Source organism: Sinocyclocheilus rhinocerous, unplaced genomic scaffold (assembly GCF_001515625.1).
Source record: "Sinocyclocheilus rhinocerous isolate Xijiao unplaced genomic scaffold, SAMN03320098_v1.1 scaffold130, whole genome shotgun sequence".
NCBI lineage: Eukaryota > Metazoa > Chordata > Actinopteri > Cypriniformes > Cyprinidae > Sinocyclocheilus > Sinocyclocheilus rhinocerous.
The window spans coordinates 639,448-667,054 of record NW_015623500.1 but is presented as its reverse complement, the minus strand read 5'-3'; the positions used below and the strand labels follow the sequence as shown (position 1 = coordinate 667,054).

The following is a 27,607-nucleotide window of genomic DNA, read 5'->3' as shown; positions in this document are numbered from 1 at the left end:
TATATATATATATATATATATATATATATAATGTACAGAAGAAAGTCATAGGTTTGGAACGACATGGGGGTAAATCATGCCAGAACTGTCATTTTTGGGTGAATTCACCACAACAGCTGTGTCCATCTAGAATGGGTGGGTCAGCATGTTACTTCCTCGTTTGCCTTTGCACATTAGCACTGACTCAGGCATCTTCTCAGCTGCCCATGTGTCAGCTTTTCAATAAAAGCAAAATCAAAAATGTTAAAGATAAACCTAATTTAACTAAAACTAAAACTGCCATGGTAATAACCTACAGGAAGGTTCTTGAATGTCTTGAAAATATTAATTCCTATGTTTTAGGACTATAAATTGCATAGGTATATGTAATATACCTCATCGGGGTCATCGGATGCGACATGCACTTTTACAAGTTGTCTGAACTGAAATGTGTGTTGGCAGTGTGTACACACAACCACCCTATAATGTTAAAGATCCACCCAGTGTTTTTAAAAAAAATCTCGTTCCCCTTTCTCATATCAAGCCATTCTCAGATGCCTGTCTGTGTGACGTCACACGTACCCAGGCCCCTCCCATGATTGTTGATTGACACTAGTGTTTTACTCTTGACCCGCCCTGAGTGAGCTGTCATCAGTCCGCCATTGTTTCGACGCCAGAGCAGGAGTAGACAAGAATGTCTCCTAAGTGATTGAGGTGTTCTGTTGTTGGATTTAATAATTGTCACAGTCTTCAGCGGGTGTGCCCAGGATGGCCACCAGATGACACTGTTTTCTGTGAGCACATGGCTTGTGTTGTGTTTGTTTGGTGCCATGTGCTCTCTCCTGTCTATTGTCTTGCCCCGCCCATCTTGTTACCTCATTATTGTTTTAGTTGCTCCACCTGTGTCTCCGTCGCTAGCCTCCTCATTTGGTTTCCTATTTATTCTCCTGGTGTCTGTAATCCTGTGCTGATTCGTCGTTTTTCATTGTGTGTGTTATGTCTGCATGTAGTGCAGTTCCTAGCCTGTAAGTTGCTCCACCTGTGTCTCCCTCGTTAGCCTCCTCATTTGGTTTCCTATTTATTCTCCTGGTGTCTGTAATCCTGTGCTGATTCGTCGTTTTTCATTGTGTGTGTTATGTCTGCATGTAGTGCAGTTCCTAGCCTGCCTGTCTGTTTTTCCCCCTCTGGGTTGTTTTATTTTGTTTTTGTTTCCTTTTATTATTAAAAGAACGAACCATTCATCCTGCACTTGAGTCCTCGCTTCATCTCTACCATAATTGTTGATTGACAGTAGCGTTTTATCTTAGACCCGCCCCAAGTGAGCTTTCATCAGTCCGCCATTGTTTCGACTCTGGAGCAGATGTAGACAAGAATGTCTCCTTAGCGATTGAGGCTCCACACGCACCGTGACAATAATGAACATAGCAGTCATCATTTACTCCCGACATCTGAGCCGCTGAAGACGCAGTGGATTACCTTTGTTTTTGAAGGGAATGCGCCCCCGATCTACCTAAATGCATTTATGTTCGCGAGAATCATTTGTGATCCAGCCTCACCTACAGAAGAAGCGAGTATAAGGTTCTTTTATGAATCTTTGCAAATCACCTTTCCTAATAACGTGCTAGTTAGCAAGTTCCGTGACTAAAGTAAACGGTATCATGAGCATGGCTCATCACCCCACGGAAGAGAGGGGCGGGGTGAGCAGAGCTCATTATCATTTAAAGGAACATGCACTAAAACGTCTTGCTGAAAACAGCTGATTTTGACAAGGTAAAAAGGGTGTTGTTTTACACTACCATTGAGAAATTTTAACCAAAGTATGTTATAGAATTTTCATTAAGACCCTAAAGAATCATATCAACTTGTGGAAAATGGGCATCCGATGACCCATTTAAATAAATAAAAAATAAATAAATCCAATAATGAAATTAAATGTATATTTAAAATAAATAAATATATATCAATATGTGATTGTTTGAAATTATTTTACCATAGTGTCTTGTTTGACGAGTTACCCAACTGTCTCTTTAGTATGCAGAAAGAGCAACATCTGGAAACTTGAAAGCACTTGGTGCATCTTATCAAAATCTACCTAAAATACTTCTAATTTTAAATACAATCTATATTTTTCATAAATGTTACCAATTTATTTTTCCATATGCTGAAATGGTTACAAGGTTTATTTGAGGTCTTTATGGTATGCTGATGTCTTAGCTATTATGATCTGTCACAGTAATACCACAGAACCTGTGGGGTAATGATTTGAAAATATCATTACGCTCTGAAAAATGATTGAAGAATATTGGTAAAATTCAGGCAAATGAAGTACTGTTAAATTCTTTAATCCACAAATCAAAGGATTTTAGACATTTTCTTAGCTGGTTTGTATCATTTAGTAAAATCACACAATCATGAGATGAAATGAAAAGGTTGATGTTAGCATAAATGATTATACTACTGTGGAGGTTAGTAGTGAAAAAACAAAACAAAAAAAAAACGTTTTCTTTTTTCAACTCTTAATTTGGCTGATTGTTTTCCAGATTAGCCTCTCCAAATTAGTTTGTATGAGATATTTTTTTATGGATCTGAAGCCTATAGAACCTGCTTGCTATTATTTGTTTATTTGTTTGTGGAAAATCTGTTGAATGCTGTAGAATGAATTGGTAATTTAAATTATTTTTGATAGCTGAAAACATAATCAAATTAGCTAAAATACTCAATAAATAAACATGCCAGGGGCAAAGCATATGTAATACTTTGTGAATTTAAATTTTAGGATTTTGAAAAATGCAAAACCATGTAATGTAGGTATAAACAGAGGGTGAGTAAAAACAAATGCAGCTTTAAAAAAATAAATAAAGCAGTCTGACAGCATATTAAATATGTTATTTCAATGAAAATGTTATTAAAGGGTTCACCCAAAAATGAACATTCTGTCATTAATTACTCACTCGACTCATGTCGTTCCAAATCAGTAAGACCTTTGTTCATCTTCGCAACACAAATTAAGATATTTTTGATCAAATCTGAGAGCTTTCTGACCCTGCATAGATGGAGACGGAACTACCACGTTCAAGTCCCAGAAACGTAGTAAGGATTTGGAATGACATGAGGGAGAGTAATTAATGAGAGAATTTTCATTTTTGGGTGAACTATCCCTTTGAAACATGGACATATCTGTGTGGCCCACTGGTTTCATGCTTATCAGCTTTCACGCTGAGGATCATATCCTTATCCAGGATTCAGTGGCACTGAGCTCATTTTACACACAGGAATGCTCTCTCTCTCTTTCTCTCTCTACTTCTTACAAATGTATACACTTATACACACGGATGAGGTGTCATTTGAAATGCCATTTGGAGAGCAAATGGGATTCCAACTCCAACCAAACCAAACAAAATGAGGAACAGGTGACAGCGGTCAAAGGTCAGACAGAAGTAAAGGTTTAGGGGTGAAGAAGAGCTACAGCATTATTTCATCCACACCGGACACTGAGTAGGAGACTTAGGTACAGAGGAGAGGAAGGGTGCTGAGGTTACGATGAGACATGACATACCCATTTATCCAAATCGACTGCCTAAAGTTGGCAGGAAAGGGAGACGAAGGGTCAGGAGAGAGACAAAAAGTACAGGAAATTAAGTTACACTAACAAATCTACCCTCCAACACCAGAATATACCTCTAATAAACTGGCTTTTAGATGACCCCATGCACCCAAATATAACATAACAGAGAAGGATTAAAATTAAGAGCAGCAAAAAAATACTGTTGGAACAAATATGTGACCCTGGACTACAAAACCAGTCTTAAGTAGCAAATAGCCAACAATACATTGTATGGGTCAAAATTATAGATTTTTCTTTTATGCCAAAAATCATTAGGATATTAAGTAAAGATCATGTTCCATTAAGATATTTTGTAAATTTTCTTCCATAAATATATCAAAACGTAATTTTTGATTAGTAATATGCATTGCTAAGAACTTCATTTGGACAACTTTAAAGGCGATTTTCTCAATATTTTAATTTTTTGTACCCTCAGATTGCAGATTTTCAAATAGTTGTATCCCGGCCAAATATGGTCATATCATAACAAACTATACATCGATGGAAATCTTATTTATTCAGCTTTCAGGTGATGTATAAATCTCAGTTTAAAAACATTTACCCTTATGACTGGTTGTGTGGTTCAGGATCACATATTAAATAGAAAATGGATATAAAATGGGGTCCAAAAAGTCTGACAATACCATAAAAAAATCTATCAATCAGTGGTGTGCGGTAATGTTCTGAAATGAGGAGTCAAAGTCCTTAAAGTTTGGTTTTTTTTTAAATCAAATTAACTTTTAACTATTTTTGAATTTTTCAGATCATCAGACGTCAAAGCTCAGTGAAATTGGTCACAGACACAGAGATTTACTTTAATTTCACCAAGCTGATTACTCACTAAAAACTCCCCCAGATCATGTTTTCATGCCATTTTAAGTCTTATTTTGACATAACAAGGTTATGTCTAAGTGTGTGAGTTGTTTGCTTACTTTTTTAAATAAGTCTTTGCATTAACGCCATTATATTGTTCGTTCAGACTGATTCACGAACATGGAACTCGCACAAACACAAGAGGCAGGATTTAACGCATGAACCAATCACAGCCGATAATAACCAGTCATATCCAATCATATTGCGATGGAAGCATTGCCTCCTCTCGTGTGACTTTCCGCCATTCATTCTCAATTACCCCCCACCAAACTCACTGCACGCTTTTGGGCGTCTGTTAAAACTCAATGGGCTCAGGGGAGGCGAGTGAGACGCGAATCTGCTAGTGTCGCTGATGGACAATGTTTCTTTAGAAAAATTAGCGATTTATACAATTTTAATGTTATATCACTACTTTCTCACGTTTTCTTTTTAAAACCACATTTTTACTGTAAGTTTTCTTTATTAGCTCTACAGGCTACATCTTATTGTATGTATTTGTAAATTGTAAAAGGATGTAATATTCTTTGTTCATCATTCCTTTTCTTTTTGACCCTCTGCTTTTCGAATTGCTCCCTGCTCTCCACCTCTCCATCCTTCTCTCTCTCTCTCTCTCTCTCTCTCCTTCATGGAGACTCTCACCTCGTTCATCTCCACAGTGTTGGCCAGCATCTCCTGCAGGGCTCGTACTGACAGCGACTGCTCCAGTACAAAGGCACAGATTGCCAGATCAGGCGGCACATTCTGCAGACCAAGACGAAGAAACACACCAATGTTTGGACTCATGCATAATTAATGGATTAAAAAAAAAAAACAAGGTTGTTACACTGGCATCATAATCTTACAGACTCATGGGATCCCGGAAATAATGTTTAGTGATGAAAAATGTTAACTGCTGCATTTTATACACTAAAATAAATAAATTTTTGTGTGTGCTTTCACCGGTGCGTGTAAATATAAGCAGCACAGCACATTTTCTTTGTCTACAAGCATGTACAATTTATGTCTGTACAAAGTAACAAAACAATACAAAACAGTACAATAATAATTTAATACATTTTATACTTTTATTAAAAATATATAGAAGTTTATCTATCTATCTATCTATCTATATACAAAAGTAAATAAAAATATATACAAAAGTTAGCATTATTCTACTTTTTTTAGCATTGAGTATTATTTGCCTGACAAAAATAACTGTTGTGATATAGTAAAATAATCTGGTTTACTGGATATTGTAATGAGGAATATTGAAATATTAATAAAATAACATATTGTATATAAAATGCCATATTTAAGTAAAAATACTTTAAGATGATTTAAAATATACAATAAAAATGTAATAATTTGAGTAAAAATATATACAAATGTAAATATATATGCAAAATATACCAATATTTTACAATTTTAGTAATTATTTGTCTGACAGCTGGTGTGATACAGCCAAAACATATGTTTGGTAAAATGGATAACTGTAATGAGTAATATAAAAATACTAATAAACTATCCTGCATACAAAATGTAACATTAAAGTATTATTTGCCTTACAAAAATAACTGTTATATAGCTATTTTATATATTAATATATAGCTAATTATTATTAATAAAATAAATGTGATCTAGCTAAAAAAAAAAACATACACTGAAATAGGTTTTACTCCAGGTATTTGTAATGAGGAGTGGCTTTCCTGCCCAGAATATCAACACCCTGACACTTTTTGATGACTATACCTGGGCATTTGACGTTGTCTCTAGAAAGCACAGACGGTTCCCAAAGCCTTCACAGGAAAGGCATAGTTTGATCTGCTCCTTCAGAACAGTCGCGGTGCACTGGAGCACAACTTGGTCTTCCTGTGAGCCAGAGCAGGTTGTGAAAAAGGAAGAAAAAACAGAAGGAATACAAAGTGAGAGTATGAACAGAGCCAGATGGTGAAAATGTGGTGACAATGGGGTCTAATAAATACCTATTCATAGTGAGACGTGTGAACATGTTGAATGATAACACACTGATTAGTGAGACACAATAACAAAACAATACAAAACAGTACAATAATAATTTAATACATTTTATACTTTTATTAAAAATATATAGAAGTTTATCTATCTATCTATCTATCTATATACAAAAGTAAATAAAAATATATACAAAAGTTAGCATTATTCTACTTTTTTTAGCATTGAGTATTATTTGCCTGACAAAAATAACTGTTGTGATATAGTAAAATAATCTGGTTTACTGGATATTGTAATGAGGAATATTGAAATATTAATAAAATAACATATTGTATATAAAATGCCATATTTAAGTAAAAATACTTTAAGATGATTTAAAATATACAATAAAAATGTAATAATTTGAGTAAAAATATATACAAATGTAAATATATATGCAAAATATACCAATATTTTACAATTTTAGTAATTATTTGTCTGACAGCTGGTGTGATACAGCCAAAACATATGTTTGGTAAAATGGATAACTGTAATGAGTAATATAAAAATACTAATAAACTATCCTGCATACAAAATGTAACATTAAAGTATTATTTGCCTTACAAAAATAACTGTTATATAGCTATTTTATATATTAATATATAGCTAATTATTATTAATAAAATAAATGTGATCTAGCTAAAAAAAAAAACATACACTGAAATAGGTTTTACTCCAGGTATTTGTAATGAGGAGTGGCTTTCCTGCCCAGAATATCAACACCCTGACACTTTTTGATGACTATACCTGGGCATTTGACGTTGTCTCTAGAAAGCACAGACGGTTCCCAAAGCCTTCACAGGAAAGGCATAGTTTGATCTGCTCCTTCAGAACAGTCGCGGTGCACTGGAGCACAACTTGGTCTTCCTGTGAGCCAGAGCAGGTTGTGAAAAAGGAAGAAAAAACAGAAGGAATACAAAGTGAGAGTATGAACAGAGCCAGATGGTGACAATGTGGTGACAATGGGGTCTAATAAATACCTATTCATAGTGAGACGTGCAAACATGTTGAATGATAACACACTGATTAGTGAGACACAAACACACACAAGGGCTGGTACGTTCATAGCACAGCATGTAAATACAGTAATAAACACACCCGCTTCCAAACACTCTCCACCTGTTATGTATAACAGCTGTTCCCTCCATTGACTGACATGATGTAGCCATATCCTGCGCTCCCTTCTCCTCTCTCTCTCCAGCTTCATTTTCTCCATCATTTGTTCTCCATCTCTCTCTCTCTCGCCTTCATATTTCACTGTGTCCTAGTGTTTTTCCCTTCTTCTGTAACAGCACTTTTGTCCAAACTCAAACCTCACGATTTATCTTCTACCCTCCTAAACAGTGGGTTTCGGAGAATTCGTGTTTTTTTGCTGGTACGTTCTGTCCTACAATCCCCTGCACAGAGGAAATGGGGCCAGTCTATCCTTTGTAAGGGCACAGAGGCCTTTAAAACTCCAGGTGTTTATAGTCTCTAAAACACATCTAGGAAGAAAGAAGATGGCTGTATATGGCTAGTATTAAAGCCTTTGTGACTTTGTGGCTATATGGTCAGTAATACAGTACTTACTACTTATGGCCCATATGATGTGTCATATCCAGAGATTAAGTTATTTAATTTACAGAGATCACATTGACAATGATTTTAATAGTTGGTCACATTTTAGTGTTTCAGAGTAGACCGAATCGGACCATAAAGTAATAATGGGGCAGGATAAGCAGATATAGCCAGATATAATCAAGTTATACTTTAAGTATAATCTCAAGTTTGTTGCTGGAATTTATTTATGAAATGAATGTTAAAGGAACACATTCCACACAATATTTTTTCAAAATTCACAACAAATATATATTTTATTATATTATATTATATATATTTATTATATATAAAGTGCTTATATAGGCCTACTTATGTTGTGAAATGCTAACAAATGCAAATAAATACATGCAAATAAATAAATACAATTTTATATATATATTTTTTTATTTTTTGCATTTCACAACATCAGTATATAAGCACTTTACTTTTGCTGTATTAATATTCTTAAAGATGCACAAAAAGTAAATAGCTGCTCAGTACCTATAAAACAATTATTCTTTTCATTTTATGGCTGATGAATGATAAATAGTAAAATGTTATGCTATTTTGACCAAATAAATAAAAAACAAAACACTAAAACCAATCATTTACAATCCTAGTGAATTTAGACCTTCAACATTATAATATAACATTCATTTATAACATTCATGAGATTATATTTAAAAACATTACCTTTAACAGTGTTAATGAGTGTACAGTGTTTAAGTGCTCAGATTAACTTTATTTGAGTGTTAGATGACAGAAAAAATTTACTAAAATGCAAAAAAAAATAAAATAAAATAGCACAATTACATATTTTGTATAATATTGTTCACTAAGAATAAATATAAAACAAATCTAATATGGTCCCTATAAAACATGTTACACGAATATGAGAACTTGATCCTTATGTGAAAGACTAAAAACATACACAAATCTTTTATGAATGAAGCAGACCCATTAATAACGTCTGTAGTGAGCACTTAAGCATTCTGAGCCTTTGCTGTCTGATATGGTGGTCTCATGGTAAGCTGCTGTGCTGAGCCTCATGATCTGCAGGCTTAGCTCATCTTTGTATAAATAGGCCCAGAGCAGCTCTGGGATTTGGCAGATGCGGAACACGAGACACAAACAATCAGCGCTAATGTGTTGCTTAAATGCTTCAGAGCTCATGCACATTACAGTGAACAAAGAGTGTAGGAGGACAAACTAGGTAGGTTTGGATGAACACTGAAAGGGAACCTGAAAACCTGGGCCTTACCAATATGTCACACTTATTTCTGCCTCTTAAGACAGGTATAAGATTACAGTCAAACCATATTTAGGTCTAGATTCACAGCAAGACGACCGTAAATACACTTAGGGGTCATTTTGAACATGTTATAAAATTAGTGGGCAGAGATATACTGTACTTTCAACAATTTCAAGTTCAGTAAGAATTTTGTAAACTTTGCGCATTAATGTGGTCAGTTCTCACCAATTATTTCTATGGATTCACAACAGGTGTGTACACACATAAATGTCTTGTTAAGGCCTGTTCACACTAAGTATGATAACTATAAAGATACTGTATTAGTCTGTTTCTTTCTTATTCCGAGGTCACCGTAGCCATCAGATTCAGTCTGTATCCAGATCAGATGGTCACTGCAGTCACCTGGATCCAGTCCGTATCCAGCCCAGATGGTGGATCAGCACCTAGAGATGACCTCGACAGCCCTGAATGTCAGTGGAGACCAGAACAACTAGATGAGCCCCAGAGACAGATCCCCAGGTAAAGACCTTGTCTCCTAGACGGCCACCGGGACAAGACCACAGGAACCAGTTGAGTCCTCTGCTCAATGTGACTTTGCTGCAGCCTGGAATTGAACTGCTGGTTTCGTCTGGCCAGAGGAAAACTTGCCCCCCAACTGAGCCTGGTTTCTCCCAAGGTTTTTTCTCCATTCTGTCACCGATGGAGCTATACAAATAAAGGTGACTTGACTTATCTTTAGTCCTCAAGGCCCTACGGGGCCCTCCCTTTAAGCTGCTCCAGTCGGCCGACTTGCGGCCTCTGTCGTTTAAGACCACCCTCCCTTTGGCTTTAGTGTTGATCAAGCGAGTGGGTGACCTGTAAGCACTGTCAGTCAGTGCTTCCTGTCTTGAGTTTGGGCCTAACGACTGTAGAGTCGTCCTCAAACCGAGACACAGCTATGTGCCGAAAGTGCTCTCCACACCATTTAGAGTACAAGTCATCACCCTTCTAGCGCTCCCCAATGGGCTCTTAGAGTGTATGTTGAGCGCTCTGGCCTGTTTAGACATTCAGAGTAGCTCTTTGTGTGCTTCGGAGTCCGTTCTAAAGGGCTGCCGGTTACGAAGCAGAGACTGTCTCACTGGATAGTGGATGCTATAGCCTTGGCTTACGCCTCAGGCCTAGGTGTGAGGGCCCACTCCACCAGAGGAATGGACTTCTTTCTCCATTCTGTCACAGATGGAGTTTTGGTTCCTTGCTGCTGTTGCCTCTGGCTTGCTTAGTTGGGGACACTTCATTTCCAGTGATATCGTCGACTTGATTGCACAGATACTATTTAAACTGAACTGAGCTGAATGAAGACATCACTGAATTCAATGATGAACTGCCTTTAACTGAAAATTGAGTGTTTACTATTGTCATTTTGCATTATTGACACACTATTTTCCTATTTAATACTGTAAAGCTGCTTTGACACAATCTGTATTGTTAAAAGCGCTATATAAATAAAGGTGACTTGACTTGAATGAAATTATATAATTTGTGACTTTCTTTGTTGTTTTGCAATTAAAACTCGCAAATAATTATGCAATTATGTAATTATTGTAAGTAGGAGTACAATGGCCCACAAATATTTTTATGCATAATAAAAAAAACACACAATAAACATGCAAAAACTATGCACAATATATAAACTACTGGTCAAAAGTTTGGGATAGATAGACAGACAGACAGGCTGTTATTATTTGATCATAAGTACAGTAAAAGAGGTAATTGTCACGGGGTTGTGGTTGTAGTGAGTGCACGACGAAGGAGTAGGAGTAAAGGAGTATTTTTAATGAGCATCAACCACATAAACCATTGAAAAATAACATTAATCCAGGACCAAGGAATGACAGAAACTGAGGGCTTATAAAGGGCAGGCAACTAAGGAGCAAACGAGATGATTAATACAACACAGGTGGAAACTAATGAATGATGATTAACTAAATGAGCAGGAAATTAACCAAATAGGGGCAAGCAGGAACTAAACAGAAACGTACACGTGACAGATCACCCCCCTCCTGGACGGAACAGAACCATCAGGGAGGGGGGGCGGGCGCTCTGGAGGCTGGTGCAGGACTGGAACAGGGTGGAGACAAGGAGAGCCGCCAGGGCGGATCAGGAAGCCATGGCGGAGCAGACAGTTCAGGAAGCCATGGCGGAGCAGGGAGCTCAGGAGGCCATGGCGGATCAGGAGACTCAGGAGGCCATGGAGGATCCTCCGTGGCCTTAGCTGGCTCGGCCACGGGTATATTCCCCCCTCCTCCCAAAATTTTCTTGGGGAAAACTAGGAATTTTGGAGGGTGCTCTGGAGGAGCGGGCACTTGAGGGCGCTCTGGAGGAGATTCAGAGACTGGAGCCCTCCTTGGGCTAAGCACGGGGACAGGAGCCCTCACTGTGCTAAACTCGGGGACAGGGACCCTCACTGGGCTAAACTCGGGGACAGGAGCCCTCCGCGGGCTATACTCAGGAACGGGAGCCCTCCCTGGGCTAAACGAGGAATCAGGAGCCCTCCCTGGGTTAAACGGGGGATCTGGGAAGCGCTTACGAGGTGCTGGCACTGGAGGGCGCTCTAGAGGAGCAGGCACAGCAAGGTGCTTTCGAGGAGCGGGCACTGGAGCGAACTCGGGGGCTAGAGCCGACACTGGAGCGAGCTTTGGGCGGGAGTGAGCCACGACCGACTGGCTTGACTTTGGAGTGGCCGGCAGGCTGGAGAAAGCCGCGACTGAACAGCCGGCGGAGGAGTCCCGGATCGGGATCAGAGGCTCTCCAGACACCAGATGACTGCCTCCTTCCAGTCGAGGTTGGTGGTGTCTGGAAGCTCCGCGGGGCGATGGTATGTAATCCCGATCCGGAACAGCGTCACGAGGGTTTCCCCCTTGAGGGAGCTGGCAAGGGCGAGCGGCACGAACGCCCTCGCGTAGACGATCGGGTCGGGGTTCGCCTGTGCCATGGCGATTAACCTCGTTCGTTCCTCTATTGATGTCGCCGTTGTCAGTAACGGGTCCTGGATTCTGTCAAGGGGTTGTGGTTGTAGTGAGCGCACGACGAAGGAGTAGGAATAAAGGAGTATTTTTAATCAGCATCCAACCACATAAACCATTGAAAAATAACATTAATCCAGGACCAAGGAATGACTGATACTGAGGGCTTATAAAGGGCAGGCAACTAAGGAGCAAACGAGATGATTAATACAACACAGGTGGAAACTAATGAATGATGATTAACTAAATGAGCAGGAAATTAACCAAATAGGGGCAAGCAGGAACTAAACAGAAACGTACACGTGACAGAAATATTGTGAAATATTATAAAAATTTAAAAGAACTGTTTTCTGTTGTAGTATATTTTTACATTTATTTTATTTGTGTCATGGGAAAGCTGAATTTTCAGCAGCCATTACTCCAGTTGTCAGTGTCAATGTCAAAAATTCAGGTTTGTCATCAAAGAAATAAATAACGTTTTAAAATTATTAAAAAGAAAACTGTTCTTTTAAATTGTAATAATATTTTATAATAATTCAGTTTTTACTATATTTTTGATCAGTGCAGCCTTGGTGAGCAAAAGAGACTTTAAAAAAAACATTTAAAAATCATATCAGTTCCACACAGGTGGTGGTTTGTATCATTTTTTTTTTTATTATACTCTACAACAGTTCGTTCCAGTCCTCTACTTTTATTGGTTAAACAATATTTATTATCAATACTGGGCCACTATCACTATCACAACTGGAACACTGTATTAATGAATCAACATCCTGGACTAGAATCTCTTTTCTAAACAAAAACACTCACATTCATTGTCATTCAACATTAGATGTTGTTCATGTTAGCAGTCTACGGTCTGCAAGACTACATTTAAAGTCACACACTGACAGAATTAACTGTATTTCTATTTAATTCAGTCATTTATCCATCACTAGAGTGACATAAAAATGAAAATGCTGTAACAAACCTAAAAACTACCTCATAACCTCATTGACACGATTGTATAAACAAGCTGCCACTACACAAACAAGCTTTAAGAGGAAATGCAAAGTGCGCCATCAAAACACACAACACAGTTTATAATTAGAATCAGTGTGGGGATTCCCCTTCTCCTCCAGTGTGCTGATCAAGCCAAATCCCTTCATTCTGACTCCAGCCATCACTGACCGCTGACACTGACAGATGGAGGGATGGTGTGGGTGGATTAACAAGAGTCGATATGGAGGAGAAGGAGGGGCTGCTGCATTAAAGACTGTCCCTTTTTAAAATGCTTTTGTCTGCTCCGACTAACCTGGACCACAAAGGCACATCACTCTTTACACGCAGGACCTCCTGCGACTGTTTCCCAATACAAAATGTCACTTCCTCTCTAGGTGGGCTGCCTGTGGTCATACAGACACTGTGGTTTTTATAGGATGACGGTTATTGTTTTCCTGTCGGCACAACGGAATTACAAATTTGCTTGTTATATATAGAGTGCTGCAGGGATGATGTATCTTTGTAGGACAAAACGCAGAAACAAGTTTCCGTTTCTGTCACCTCAAAGTCAATGGGTTTTTTGAAAGGGTTTTTGATTAAACACCTGAAATAGGGTCTATAGGGCTAACACAAACTCAAGATATTTTCATGTTTTATTCTACGACATAAAATACATCAGTAATGCGCCCTTGTGGGTTTTTTTAAAGCTTTCATTTGTCTTGAAAGCAGTAGTTGAGTTAGTGGCTGAATCAGACATTTTTTACATCATCAATAACCAAACAAGAAAACTAATCTACTCACTAGTCCAATTTCACAGCCTTGTTGTGTTTATAATCATGCTCTTGCAAATTATTTTTTTTTTTTTCTAAATAAATTGAAAGAGATGTCGGAAGATTAACGATAATCGTGCTGAAGTCATGTGACCATGGTGTAGTTTGTTTATAGCCTACGTTTAACTGTTTACTTCTAGTGATTGTATTTAGGCTTCAAAAAATTCATAAAAGTTCTGTTCATTTATTATCATGATTATCGATGAATAAAATGTGTAAACATCATAAAACTTGTTGGGCACAGAGCTTACTTTCTGCAATAATCTAAACGCCAATGGAAAACTCCTGGGTTTTTGTCGAGGGAACCTGTGCAATGCTAACTTCCAGATTGGCCTATAAAAATACTTCATCATAACAACGCTAAATAAACCACATGATTCATTAAGTCATGGGACAGTTGACCCAAAAATTAAATACTATCATAATTTACTCGTGTAGGTACAAACTTATTTATTTAAAGAATGTTGGTCCAAAAATATTGAACACCACTGACTCATTGTTTCATCCAAAAATACTGCCGTTTTAGACCTTTTTGAGTTGTTTTTAGGGATGCACCGATACCGATACTGGTATCGGTATCGGGCCCGATACTGGTCTCCTGTACTCGTACTCGTACTCGTTAAAATGCCCCGATACCAAACGCCGATACCACACAGCATGTGAGGGCGAGTACTGGAAAAAGTGGTATCGGTGCATCCCTAGTTGTTTTGCAATCAAAACTTAACAATAATTATGTTTAATTGTGTAATTAGTGTCAGTGACAGTATAAGTACTATTACCTGTAAATACTTTAATGCATAAGTAAGCACACAGTAAGCATGCAATCATTATGCTCAATACAAAAAAGTGTATATGTGACCCGTGCTGGCAAAATGAGTCGGAATGCGCACAGGCTAATTTTGAGCTACACGCAAAAAAGAGAAAAATTACATTATAAGTAGATTTTAGTCGAATTTGAGGTTTTCACAAAAATTTGTTCATTAAGCCCTCGTCTAGTGATCCCAAAGATCCAAATAGTAATTAAACACCTAAAATTATATTTATTTTTATGTTTTCTGAGAGGAGTACCTTTTCTCCTCTCGCTTCTCAAGCTGACTGTCATCCAAAGCGTCCGCATAAAGACACTTCCGACACTGCGCAACCCCAATAAATATACACATGTAGCGTCTGCATAGAATCATGCATGATCTTTGGGTTTTATGGCTTAAGAGACCCTTTTAGCTTTTGACATTTGCATATAAATTACAGTCCTGGTCACAGACTTTACACTTATATGGGTGCTAAATGGCCAATGGTTCCCCCCACTATCAAGGAGATGCTAAACAGTTTCACCACTCTCGTCTCCCCATTGAATTTCAAACACATTCCAAAGAGACGTAAATGACCCCCGGGGCCAGGCAAATTAGTCATAAATATTTCCCTGTTGAGCTGATTTACTACACATACACAGAATTACAGTATTTAAGTGTTCACGCAACATAATCTTTTATGTCTTAAGTGAACGTTTGGGTAACTGCTGGAGAAAAACATCTGACGTGTAACATTATATTAGATCAGTGCATTACAATAAGTCTTAAAGACGTTTCGTGTCTTTACACATCAATGTATCGTCACGAGCCGCAGGGTTTAATTTGGTTTTGTTTGTGTATGTTTTATGACTCTCAAAGCTGTGATTCCAATCCACTTACATTATATGACTGACAGACTGCAACGGTTTGAGTTAAAAATCTTCGTTTGTGTTCTACTGAACAAACAAAGTCACCTACATCTTGGATGCCCCGGGGGTAAGCAGATAAACATCACATTTTCATTTTTGGGTGAACTATCCCTTTAATATAGGCCATCTATCTTATTAGGTCTAATATTAATCTAGCGGTAAAAGAAAAGAGGGAATCACTCACTGCTCTTGATTGAATTGCTTTTGTAGTTTTAATAATCAATTTATTTGTAATGAACACACTAAATGGATTTTTTACATTTGATTATTTGTTTTTCTTATTTGAAAGCTTTTGTTTAGATGTAAAATGAAAAAGGTAATGCATTATTTGTTTCTTTCTTATATTTGCATACTGATTTTCACATCTGTTCTTATTTATAATAACAAATTAAAATAGCTATATTGTGATTACTAATACAGTAATTTATTAAGAAAGGAACTGGAGGAAAAGATGCAATGATAGGTGATTTTGCTTTGGAACCTTCAGAAAATTTTAACTCGATTTTTCTCAAAATTGACTTTGCCGACTCTGTCAGACTTCGAACGGGTGTAGCTCCGTCAAATTTCGCCCGATTACAACAAATCATACATTATTTTGAAGGTATTTTAATGGATAATGTGAAAATAAAAATAACACATTTTTGAAAATTTGCTCATTGTGACTCATTTTGCCAGAACCGATCAAATATAGGCCTATCTATGTATTATCTAAGAGACAAAAAGGATATTTTGTATTAATAAACATCTTTAGAATTTTAATCGAATCAATAGAATAATTTTGCATAATAGCTTTTATTATACAACATGCGAGTAAATACATGATGACAGCATTTTCATTTTGGGTGAACTGTGAGCAGGGCCGTTTCTAGGCATAGGCGAGCTAGGCGGTCGCCTAGGGCGCCACCAGCTGAAGGGGCGCCAATGAGCGCACGTACTGGCACTTTTAGCAGGGTTGTGATAAAGAGTGGCACGGTCACCCTGAAATATGACTGCCGCCCCCACTGGGTCCCCCAACATTATTGGGCTAGAGTACTGTCAATCTGACGATGCCTGTATGCCACTAGATCAGAGTGCTGTCAATTGCTGTAGTGTCGTTACTATGACAACCAGTTTTAATGTGACAAGCAACTGGTGGCTGAAAAGAATGATATATATATATATATAATTGGGGGGGGGGCAATAGGGATTTCGCCTAGGGCGTCAAATTGGCTAGAAACGGCCCTGACTGTGAGGATGATAAAATACTTTCTTCTGCACCAGCTAGACAGTTTGACCATTTTATTTTGTTTGAGAAACCTGGTTGAACTTATTTTTTACAATTTACCTTTTTGTTTTGCATGTCCAGTGATATCTTGTAAGTTAAAAGAGGAAAAGCCCCAAAAATGTCTTTGGTGGCTCCATGCAGCACCTTATCAATCCTACAGCTCCAGAAATAAGACACCTTTAAAGAGCAGCTTATATTTTCTAGCTTCAGAGGAACGTGTGTGCATGTCATAACATGAGTTTAGCTCAGTTGACTGGGATTTGATAGCAGATCTTACTGCAGGCAGTAACTCCAGGAAGGAGATATCACTTACCATGAAGACAGAACCACAGCAGGTGAAGAGGATGACAAAACGGTTGTCAGTGGCCTACTTCACAGCTTTTTAAAGATTGCCAGCATTTTGACAGCCAAATAAATGCACACAGAAACAGGCAGCATGTCTGTGTTCATAGGTGGACCGTCTTGAATGAAAACAAAAAAAAAGGAGGAGGGGGGGGGGTCTATATACAAAGAACAAGTCTGATTTTTTTACACAGTGGCCTCAAAAAAGTATTTAGACACTTTTAAAAATGTAATAGTATTAGATACAAAATATCAAATCAAATGCCATTTACAAATAAATGACATTTTCTGAGCCAATGTTGCTGTTACATGCAACTGACTAATGTCAAGGTGATTTTAGTTAATGTACATTAGTAGTTTATTGCATTAACTATAAACACATTTCACTATCTGACAACTAGAAAGTGTCTAAATGCTTTGTCTCTGAACAGTATTACCTCATTTACAACCTAACAAGCATATTTTGGTACAATGCTTTGCTTAAAAAACTGCTTGTGCTACTGTATCTTACTTTTAAAAAAAACTGCAGTTGTTTTGATATGTTATCTAATTCAATTACATTCAAACATTTTAACAGATGATTTTAGTGTCCAAATATTTTATGAGGCCACTCTAGTTATAACTCTACCTGACAGAAAAATTATGAGTCTCTTCCAAACACACATAAACCCTACACTTACAAACTAATTAATACAGCATTAACATCACTTGAAACATTATTGCAGTTCTTTTGGTCCAAAACATGTTTTGCTGATTCTTTCCAATTTCATCCATCTTTACACTTCTCCAGCTTCTCTCTCTTTCTCACTCTGCCGCGGGCCTTCCCCCACTCCTTAACATTGCTATTTTGGGTGAGTGCACCTGTCATTCTCACATTCCCCTCCACTGCTGACTGGCAGATAGTTCAGAGGCTCTTTCAGGGCAGAAGAGTCTCTGATCCCACAGCCACACAGAAAACCATGCATTAACTACAATATCCCACGTACAACTATTCCAACCACTGAAACCTGTCACACACAGAACTATATAAAGTATTAGGAAAAACACTCGTTCTATTCAACAAATATATCAAATCAGACATTAAAGCCTTTTACAGTACTAAAGATGTCTGTTTCAAATAAATGCTGTTCGTATTCATCAAATAATTCGTTATGTATTGCGGTTTCCACAAACTATTAAGCAGCACAACTGTTTTCAACATTAATAATAAAGAAAATGTTACTTGAGCACTAAATCAGCATATTTGAATGACTTCTCAAGGATTGTGAAATAATTACAGGAATAAATTACATTTTAAAAATATTATTTAGAAAACAGTTCTTTTAAATTATAATAATATATCAAAACATTACTCTTTTACTGTATTTTTGATCAATTAAATGTAGTCTTTGTGAGCATAGAGACTTGAAAAACATGAAAAAAATTTACCGACCCAAACTATATATATATATATATATATAGGGTTCATAGTATTTTCAACTAAATGGCAGAAATTAATCAAACTTACCTACTGTAAACTGTAATATTTGATAATCAGTTCATCTAGCCTACAGCTCTCATGGTCAAATGGTCAAATAGAAAGTATATTAAAATCATTGCAATATCAATATGAATATATTTGCTCAGCAAGTGGAACAACTTGAGATTTTTTAACATTAAGACAGTCTACATTTACAGTGGAACATCTGACAAAACTATAAAGAATCATCGTTTGATATTATCAAAAACGGCAATGGCACAGTGATGAAAAACTTTGGCTGATTAAACAAACAAACTGTGTACACCTCATTCTGTAAGCGTAATAACTGTACTATGGCTTGGTCCCAGGGGTCTACATGAGAGCCACTTATAAAGGTTCTCATCACTGATGCAGTTTCATCAACAGTTGAAAACACCTAGAGCTCTTAAACATGAAAAATCCGCAGTTTTATGAGTCATAACCATGACTTCACCAACTGAATTTCAAAATGTTTGACTCATAGAAGCTCTAACATGTGCTTATGGGTCATTGTTTAGATAAATATAACATAAGCCTATTAATCTTGAATATTTGTTTATCCAACAAGCAAAGATCGGTTCCCAACAGTCTTTAAAATATCTTGTGCTCCAAAGAAGAATGAAAGTTATACAGGTTCAGAAAGACATGGGAATGAGTAAATGATGACAGATTTTCATTTTTGAGTGAACTATTACTTTAATGTTGTCAGTATTCTACAGCTGTTCTGCAAGTAAGTGCATTTTTAGTTCTGTTATTTTACTATGGACCAAAATAGTGAGCAAAGCAAAGACACGACAATTAAATCGTATATATATAATATTCTCATTGAAAAGTGGGTATTTATGTGCTGACATAATGTAGATATTTGAGTCACTCTAATGTCATATTCTGTTTATTGATTTCTGAACCCTTCCACTACTGTTTTTTATGAGCAATGATTAACATCCCCTGCATGACTCAATTCTTTATTTACCAATATCTCACACTAAATTCTTTTCAACACTGATAATAAAAAAAAAAACCTTACAAATAAAAACGTTATTGGAGAGATGATGTCCATTCCTTTAACTTTGTCAGACAAACTATATTTTAATGTTTATTGAACTACTAAATGTAGAATAAGTTGATATTATATATATAAAAAAATAAAGTCACATTTTCATGAAATTTACTAGCTTAAAATTTTACTTAAACTACATACTTGAAATAAACAGAAATAACTTACAATGTATTGTGAGGGTCCTACTACTGTAACAGTCTACTGAACATGCTCAGATTGATCACTGATTATGCACTTGAATAATTTACTTGGATATACATATTTATTATTCAAAATGAACTGATATTTTAGTGTCAGACTTTGTTCCGTGTTTTGTGTGTTTTGCTCTCCATGTGCCCTCCTTGCCCATATTTAGTTAGTTTCCTGTTCCTGTCAAATTTGCACATAATATACAGTACCTGTACATACAAAACTGTCTATTGTAATATACCTGCACATACAATTGTCGATTTATATATTTTTATTCCTTATTTACTTGTTCTATTTTTTATTTTTTATTATCTGTGTTTTTTTGTTCTGTCACTGTCATTCTGTTACACTGTGGAAGCTTCTGTCACGAAAACAAATTCCTCGTATGTGTAAACATACCTGGCAATAAAGCTCATTCTGATTCTGATTCTGATTCTGTCCTGATTATCTTGATTTAATTCCAGGTGTTCCCCGTTTATTTCCATTGATCCCAGGTGTGTCTTGTCATCCCCTCGTCTTGTCAGGTGTTTAAATAGTGTTCCCTGTTTTTAGTTCAGTGTCCGGTATTGTCCATGTCTACATTGTGCTACATGAGTTTTTTGTGGTTCCTTTATGTGATTAAACGTCTCTGGATTGATGTACTCCTCGTCTCCCTCCGTTCCTTGCTCCGCACTCCACTCAGTAGTGCTACCGTGACAGAATACCAGACCCAAAAAAGATGACTGCAGCTGAGGATGCACTGTGGGGTTTGCGGCAGGGCGGTCGGAGGTTGAAGCGGTATGTGGAGGGTTTCCTCGAGCTCTCCAACCGGGTGAGCTGGTACGACGCCACTCTAGGTGCGTGCTTCCTGCTGACGTTGGATGACGAGAAAATCCACTGCGATCTTCCTACATGTGATTTTCCCCTGATCGAGCTGATTAATCTCGTGCTGTTCTTAAATGGTTCAGATTTCTAAGTTGAAGTAAAGAAACTTCCCAAGCCTCGTCAACCAACTCCCGCTGGAACGCACCGCGTCTCCCCAGCTCACCCCACGCCGAGAACCTCCACATACCACTCCAACGGCTCCTACCGCCTGCCCAACCCCAAATTCCCCGCTGTCCTCCGAAGCTCCACCCTAGTCATCAGCCCGCCGGCCGTTCCGATGTCAGGCCCGCCCGCCGCTACAAAGTCAAGCCCGCCGGTTACCGCAATGACAAGCCCGCCAGCTGCCCAGTTAAGCCCAGGGAGGGCTCCAGATCCTGCCAGAGTCTGCCTGCTCCTGGCGCCCCGCCCGAACTGCTAGATCCGCCATGGGTCCCGGAACGGGCGCCACCCTGAAGGCCTTCCGTCCGTTAACCCTGTTCTTAGAGGCCTCCAGAGCGCCCACCCCCCTCCCCGTTGGATGTTATATGGCGCGGGACGCGCCTTCCAGGAGGGGGGAGTCATGTCAGACTTAGTTCCGTGTTTTGCTCCCCATGTGCTCTCCTTGCCCATATTTGGTTGGTTTCCTGTTCCTGTCCTGATTAGGGCTCCACATGGCCTCCGAGTCTGCCTGCTCCGCCATGGCGCCCCGAACTGCTAGATCCGCCATGGGTCCCGGAACGGGCGCCACCCTGAAGGCCTTCCGTCCGTTAACCCTGTTCTTAGAGGCCTCCAGAGCGCCCACCCCCCTCCCCGTTGGATGTTATATGGCGCGGGACGCGCCTTCCAGGAGGGGGGAGTCATGTCAGACTTAGTTCCGTGTTTTGCTCCCCATGTGCTCTCCTTGCCCATATTTGGTTGGTTTCCTGTTCCTGTCCTGATTATGTTTATTTAATTCCAGGTGTTCCCCGTTTATTTCCATTGATCCCAGGTGTGTCTCGTCATCCCCTCGTCTTGTCAGGTGTTTAAATGGTGTTCCCTGTTTTTAGTTCAGCGTCCGGTATTGTCCAAGTCTACATGTGCTACATGAGTTTTTCGTGTTTCCTTTATGTGATTAAACTTCTCTGGATTGATGTACTTCTCATCTCCCTCCGTTTCTTGCTCCGCACTCCACTCAGTAGTGCAACCGTGACATTTAGCTTTTTTTTATTAGTTCTTTTGATTCCATTTTGTTGTAAACTAGTCAGCCTTTTTCAGTTTGCGCAACAAACTATTATGCAAATTGACAAACGGGTTCTACATGATTATTATGTAATGTTAATGCTCAGTTTAATTTAAAATGCAAACATACTGAACTTGGTTTCACAAGTAAAATTATTATTTTTGAGTATATTACGTCTGATGAAAGCACAGACCAGTATCAATTGTTCATTTTTTTTTTCCATAAGCTGAGTTGATTAAATGCAAAAAAGTCCTTAAGCTGGTTGCCTCAAGTTTGTTACATTTTCTCAATTTCTTTTTTTTTTACAGTGTAGATTAATAACTGTATGAATAACTGCTATGTGAACACAAAATTAAAGGTTCTTCATTGACAGTTTCCTTTTTTGAACAGTTTCCTGAAGGTTTTTTGGAGAACCCAAATTGGTTTTTCTATGGCATCACAGTGAAAATCCCCTTTTTTAACTTTTTTTAAAGAGTGAACATAACATAGTAATGAAAGTAATGAGCCCTTCCTGTTACAAATCAAAATCATGAAATTATGATTTATGACCCTACCATTCAAAGAAACTTACAAATAAAGAACATGAGAAAAGTTACAGTATGAAGCTGGAGCATCTGCATTGTAATCTGAGCCATGAGTAATCTTCCTTCACATATTACAGTACAGTAGTGGACTCAGGGGTCAGTTAAAGTTTATAGCTGACGTAAATAATTATTCTCTTTAAAGGCATTGGAGTGCTAGCAGAAAAAACACCTGTTTATTGTGTAAGATGTGGTCATGACAGCGCACAAGAACCCTGGCTGTCAATGAACAGATGGTCTGTTAGGGCTGAGGTGTAGATTTGATCATCTGTGGGCTAAGCAAAACATAAGCCTAAGGAAGACTCCTGCTTTACACATTCAAGACCTGAGGAATCTTCTGAAGAGATCCTGGTCTAATCCTCCATCAAACACACACACACACACACACACACACCTCACGCCTCTCTTCACCGCCCATGAAGAGTCCCCTGTGACAGACAGGCCCTTATTGTGGGCTCTATCTGCATAACTGAGCACTAAAATTAGTGCTTCTAGATCCTTCTCTCCTAATTTCTGAGGCTGATCATCACAGATTTGTGTGTTAAGGGAGGAAAATTGCAACATTTTTGAGTAACACAGCAGAAAACCCCTAAATACACATATTATTAATACGAATGTGAGATGCTTAAATGTTCAATACACCACAGCAGCCTCTAAACGATTTTTTAGTGAGAAGAACATTTTAAAAATCTAAGAAAATAGTATTTTCCCCTATACATTTTTAAAAACAAAGGTTCCATGAGAGGGTTTTCTATAAAATAATCATTTTGGGTTCCCCAAAGAACCTTTCAGTGATCAGCTCCTAAAATAACTTTTTTTTATTTCAATAAAGAACCTTTATTTTCAAGAGTGTAATGGACCTTTTGCAGAATGGAATGGTTTCATGGATATTAAAGGTTCTTCATGGAACCACAGACGCCAATAAAAAAAAACTTATTTTGAAAAGTGTAGAAGTGATTACAGAAGCGATTAATTGCTTTTATGCTTCATGTGCAATACACACACACAGACACACACACACACACTTGCTTTCCTCCCTACGGCTTCAGGCAAAGACGAAGTAGGACACAGACTCTCTTGCTCTCCCTCCTGAGTGTCAGGCGCTTATAGTGGTGAAACTATAAAAGGAAACTGCTGTTATAGCCTGGAACCCGAATACCCCCTCAAATGCACTCCAACACCACTGATGCTATTCTCTCTCTATTTTCCATCTCTTTATTTTCAACACCCTTAAGGAGCTCAGTAAAATCTGGACAAAGCTATGTCCATATTTTATGTCCAAATGCTAAATTAGCATTTGCGTTCATCTCAACGGCAGTTGCTTGGCTGGCGCAGGACCCCCTTTGAAATATGCCATCTTTGGCCCTGGGCACTTGTTTGAGTCAATCACCTGAGCTGTAAATGCCATGAGATTCTGGAGCTGCATGAAAATGCTGTCATGGCATCACTGATTGGGTGATACCTCTATTAGAACACTAGGAGTGTCACACTACTTTTATATCACAGCTATTAGTATGAAAGAGTGGCATGGCATGACAAAAGGAAAAATAATTAGTCTCAGAAACCTTTGGTGAAAGGCAAAGGGCTTTCCTGAAAGGATTCCCCCAAGGACACACTGTTGAGCCCTTCAGAAAACTGCTGGTTCTTGACTGACCCACACATGCTGAGTCACTGTATGGATTACAGCAGTCACACACTCTACACACAGCACATAATACTGCACCTTGAGTAGCTCTGAAATATATACAAAGAAAATCTCACATTACCTGCACCTGTTATGATGTTATTGTCATACATGCAGATAAAGAAAATCAAACATATTTCGGTAAGAAAGCCCCAAAAAGATTGGATGCCGCTTTGATACATTTTTCTTTTTCACTGTCTTTCTACTGTCACTTTAAACGTGAGTCCCTGTTCGTATCCCATTTTACTTTTGTAATCTGAACTTTTCAAGGGAAACAAGAATAAAGTGTAGGATATCGTTACTGTCTTTATTGATTGAGTTGTGAAAAGTCCAGAGCCAGACTTTAATGGAAGTTTGCTAAAACAAATCCTAAATAGCAACGGCTATTTCTGGATATGCCTAGCCTAATTACATTATCCAAATGGAAAAAGAAGATTCAGTAACTCTTTAGTATAGGGAACAATTCTCACTATTAACTAGTTGCTTATTAGCATGCATATTACTAGCATATTATTGGCTGTTTATTAGTATTTATAAAGCACATAGTATGCCTGACCATATTTTAGATTCCTTAATCCTGCCCAATACCTAAACTTAACAACTAGGCCTACCTTACTACTAATAAGCAGTATGGAGTTTACTGAGGCAAAAATCTTGATTAATAGTTAGTTAATAGAGAAAATTGGACCTTAAAATAAAGAGTGACCGAAGATTCTTTCAGAGTAAGATTACTATTGTGAGACTATTATTATTTATATTTATATTATAGTATTTATTAATTTGATAAATTGTGTTTTCATTTTCATTTTAGTTTGTTTTAATATATTTTTTAGCCTGCTTCAGTTTTTTTTTTATTTTAGTACTTGAACTTAACCTTATATCTTTCGTTTTGTATTTTGTATTATTTTTGTTTAAGTTTTTACGTTTTGAGCCAAATCTAATCTTTATATTTTAATGTATTTTAGCTTTATTTCAATCAACAAAAATAATTTCTAATAGTTTTAGTTAAAGGTTTAGTTAAGTTTAAGTTAAAATATTCCATTTGACTTGAAATAACATGCACTGTTCACAATAAGTAAAGTAAAATAGGGTCTGCAGTGAGAGAATATGATCTCTCATATCTGATTTGGGGAAAAAACTATTTTGAAGTGTACTACATATACACTCCTTTCCCTTCCACTCATCCCTCTCCTCTCCAGTCCTCACAGTGATATAAAAAACAACAGAAAGTGAAAGTGGGAGTGTTGAGAGGAAGAGGTGGGTCATCTCTACCATCCACACACACACACAGTCAAAGAATTCATACTTCACAACAGATGCCACTAAACTTCAGCCATAAATCAATTGAAAAACCAACTAAATTAATTATTAATTTACCAAAAGAGCAAAATGTTCAAAGATCTCTTGTTAGAACGTTATTTAAAATCATGTGATACCTGTAAAAGATCATTTCCACTACTGACAAGACTCCTTCCTTTCCAACGACAATACAAAAATGTCTGTTTACACACGTGTGGGCACAGAACAGCTGTAAGCCTTTGTTTTGGTGTCTCGTGAAGATTATAAAAAGTTGACCTTTGATCATAAAGGGATTCTCTGCAGCATTGTCATCCACATAACACTTTTATTAGCATTCCTAAAAGAGGCATGAGGGTGTATTATGAGATATCAGCTGATCCCACTGGACAAATGGATTTACAGTCTTCCAGACAGACGTCTCAAAAGTCAACGAAATGTTCTTCAACATCCAGTACATCAAATGCATCTATTTATAAAACTGATAGCCATAGATATGTATAGGTAGATGCCACATTTGACCGCTCCAGACATGTCGAAACGTCCACCATCTTGGAACAGTCAATCTGTCATCATTCAATAAAAATCAATGAGTTTCAAGACGCCACAACATTGCACAGCCACTGGATGTAAAAGCAGGCAAAATGTAAATTTCTGAAGAAATTTGATCAACTTTCACAGGTTGGTTTGTTTTTTAATATGTATTACCTCAATATTACAAGTTGTTAAACTATAGTACCTTTTAAATGCAGTGTTAGCTAATGGCTTGAGTTAGCTCTTGTATTAAGTTAGTTTAGAAAAATCATCTGCTGAAAATATAGATATTAATACTGGGTTGCAGACATACAGGCAACTTGTTCTTGAGCATTTTCGGACCTACTTTGACCATTCCAATATGGCTTACGTATGGCGGCCTATAGAAACAGCCACTAATAGGGCAACTATCTATACATATCTATGCTGATAGGATTAAGGATGTTATAGGATTTCTATAATACATTCTATAATGTATAATTCTGAACTTGCTCATATATTGTGCTTTTTAGAATTAGTGCCAAAAATGGGACCTATTTCTTTTCTAACAAAATTTCAAGGCCTGGGGCCCGTTCTTCGTACATAGCTTATTACATCCGAGATGAAATGTCACATCCAAGATGATATCATCGCGCTAATCAGGATCTGGCTAATTCGGTTCTTAAAGTTTCTTAAGGGTCAAGATCATGTTATCTGCATCTCCTGCGCTCCATCAAGCCACTCCCATAATAGATGTCACCACTCAAATTAATGCACGACTATACATTATCTGTATAGCATGTGTGTGAGACTCTAATACAATTATGAAGTAATTAGTCTATTACGAATAAATCTTTCAGTGAGTAAAATGGGCTGTGTCTACAGTATTAAAGACTACACAACATTATAGGTGACAATGGCACATAATCAAACTAAACGAGGACAGGAACTTGACCAAATAAGGCAAGACAGGAACTGAAACACGACAAAACAGGTCCAATCCTGACATTTCGCCCCCTCCCGGAAGGTGCGTCCTCGCACCGTAGGCAACAACAGAGGGAGGCATAGGTGGGAGCTAGGGAGGAGGCTCAGCAGGAGGACGGACACCCGAGAGGGGGCCGGCAGACAAAGACCAGGGAGGCGACGAAGGAGGGAGGAGCCAGGGAGGAGACAGGAGGGGCCCAGAGCAAGAGGAGCCAAGCAGGACTCAAGCCACAGCCATGATGGCGACCCACGGTGGAGCCGACAGAGGGAGAAGCCATGGAGGAGGAATGGCCGCCGACTCCAGGGGGCCGACCAACGGCGGCAGAGCA

General features: G+C 37.9%; 1 protein-coding gene across 1 annotated transcript in view; it reads right to left on the bottom strand.

Annotated features, from left to right (window-relative positions):
• Positions 1-27,607, bottom strand: part of LOC107705157 (ryanodine receptor 1-like) — a 35,038-nt gene that overhangs the window by 3,230 nt on the left and 4,201 nt on the right. Inside the window, exons 2-4 of the mRNA XM_016508354.1 lie at positions 7,193-7,312; positions 5,096-5,197; positions 3,536-3,556 (exon numbers count right to left, since the gene is read on the bottom strand). Of these exons, the coding sequence (XP_016363840.1) occupies positions 3,536-3,556; positions 5,096-5,197; positions 7,193-7,312 (243 nt within the window). The remainder of the gene's footprint in view (positions 1-3,535; positions 3,557-5,095; positions 5,198-7,192; positions 7,313-27,607) is intronic.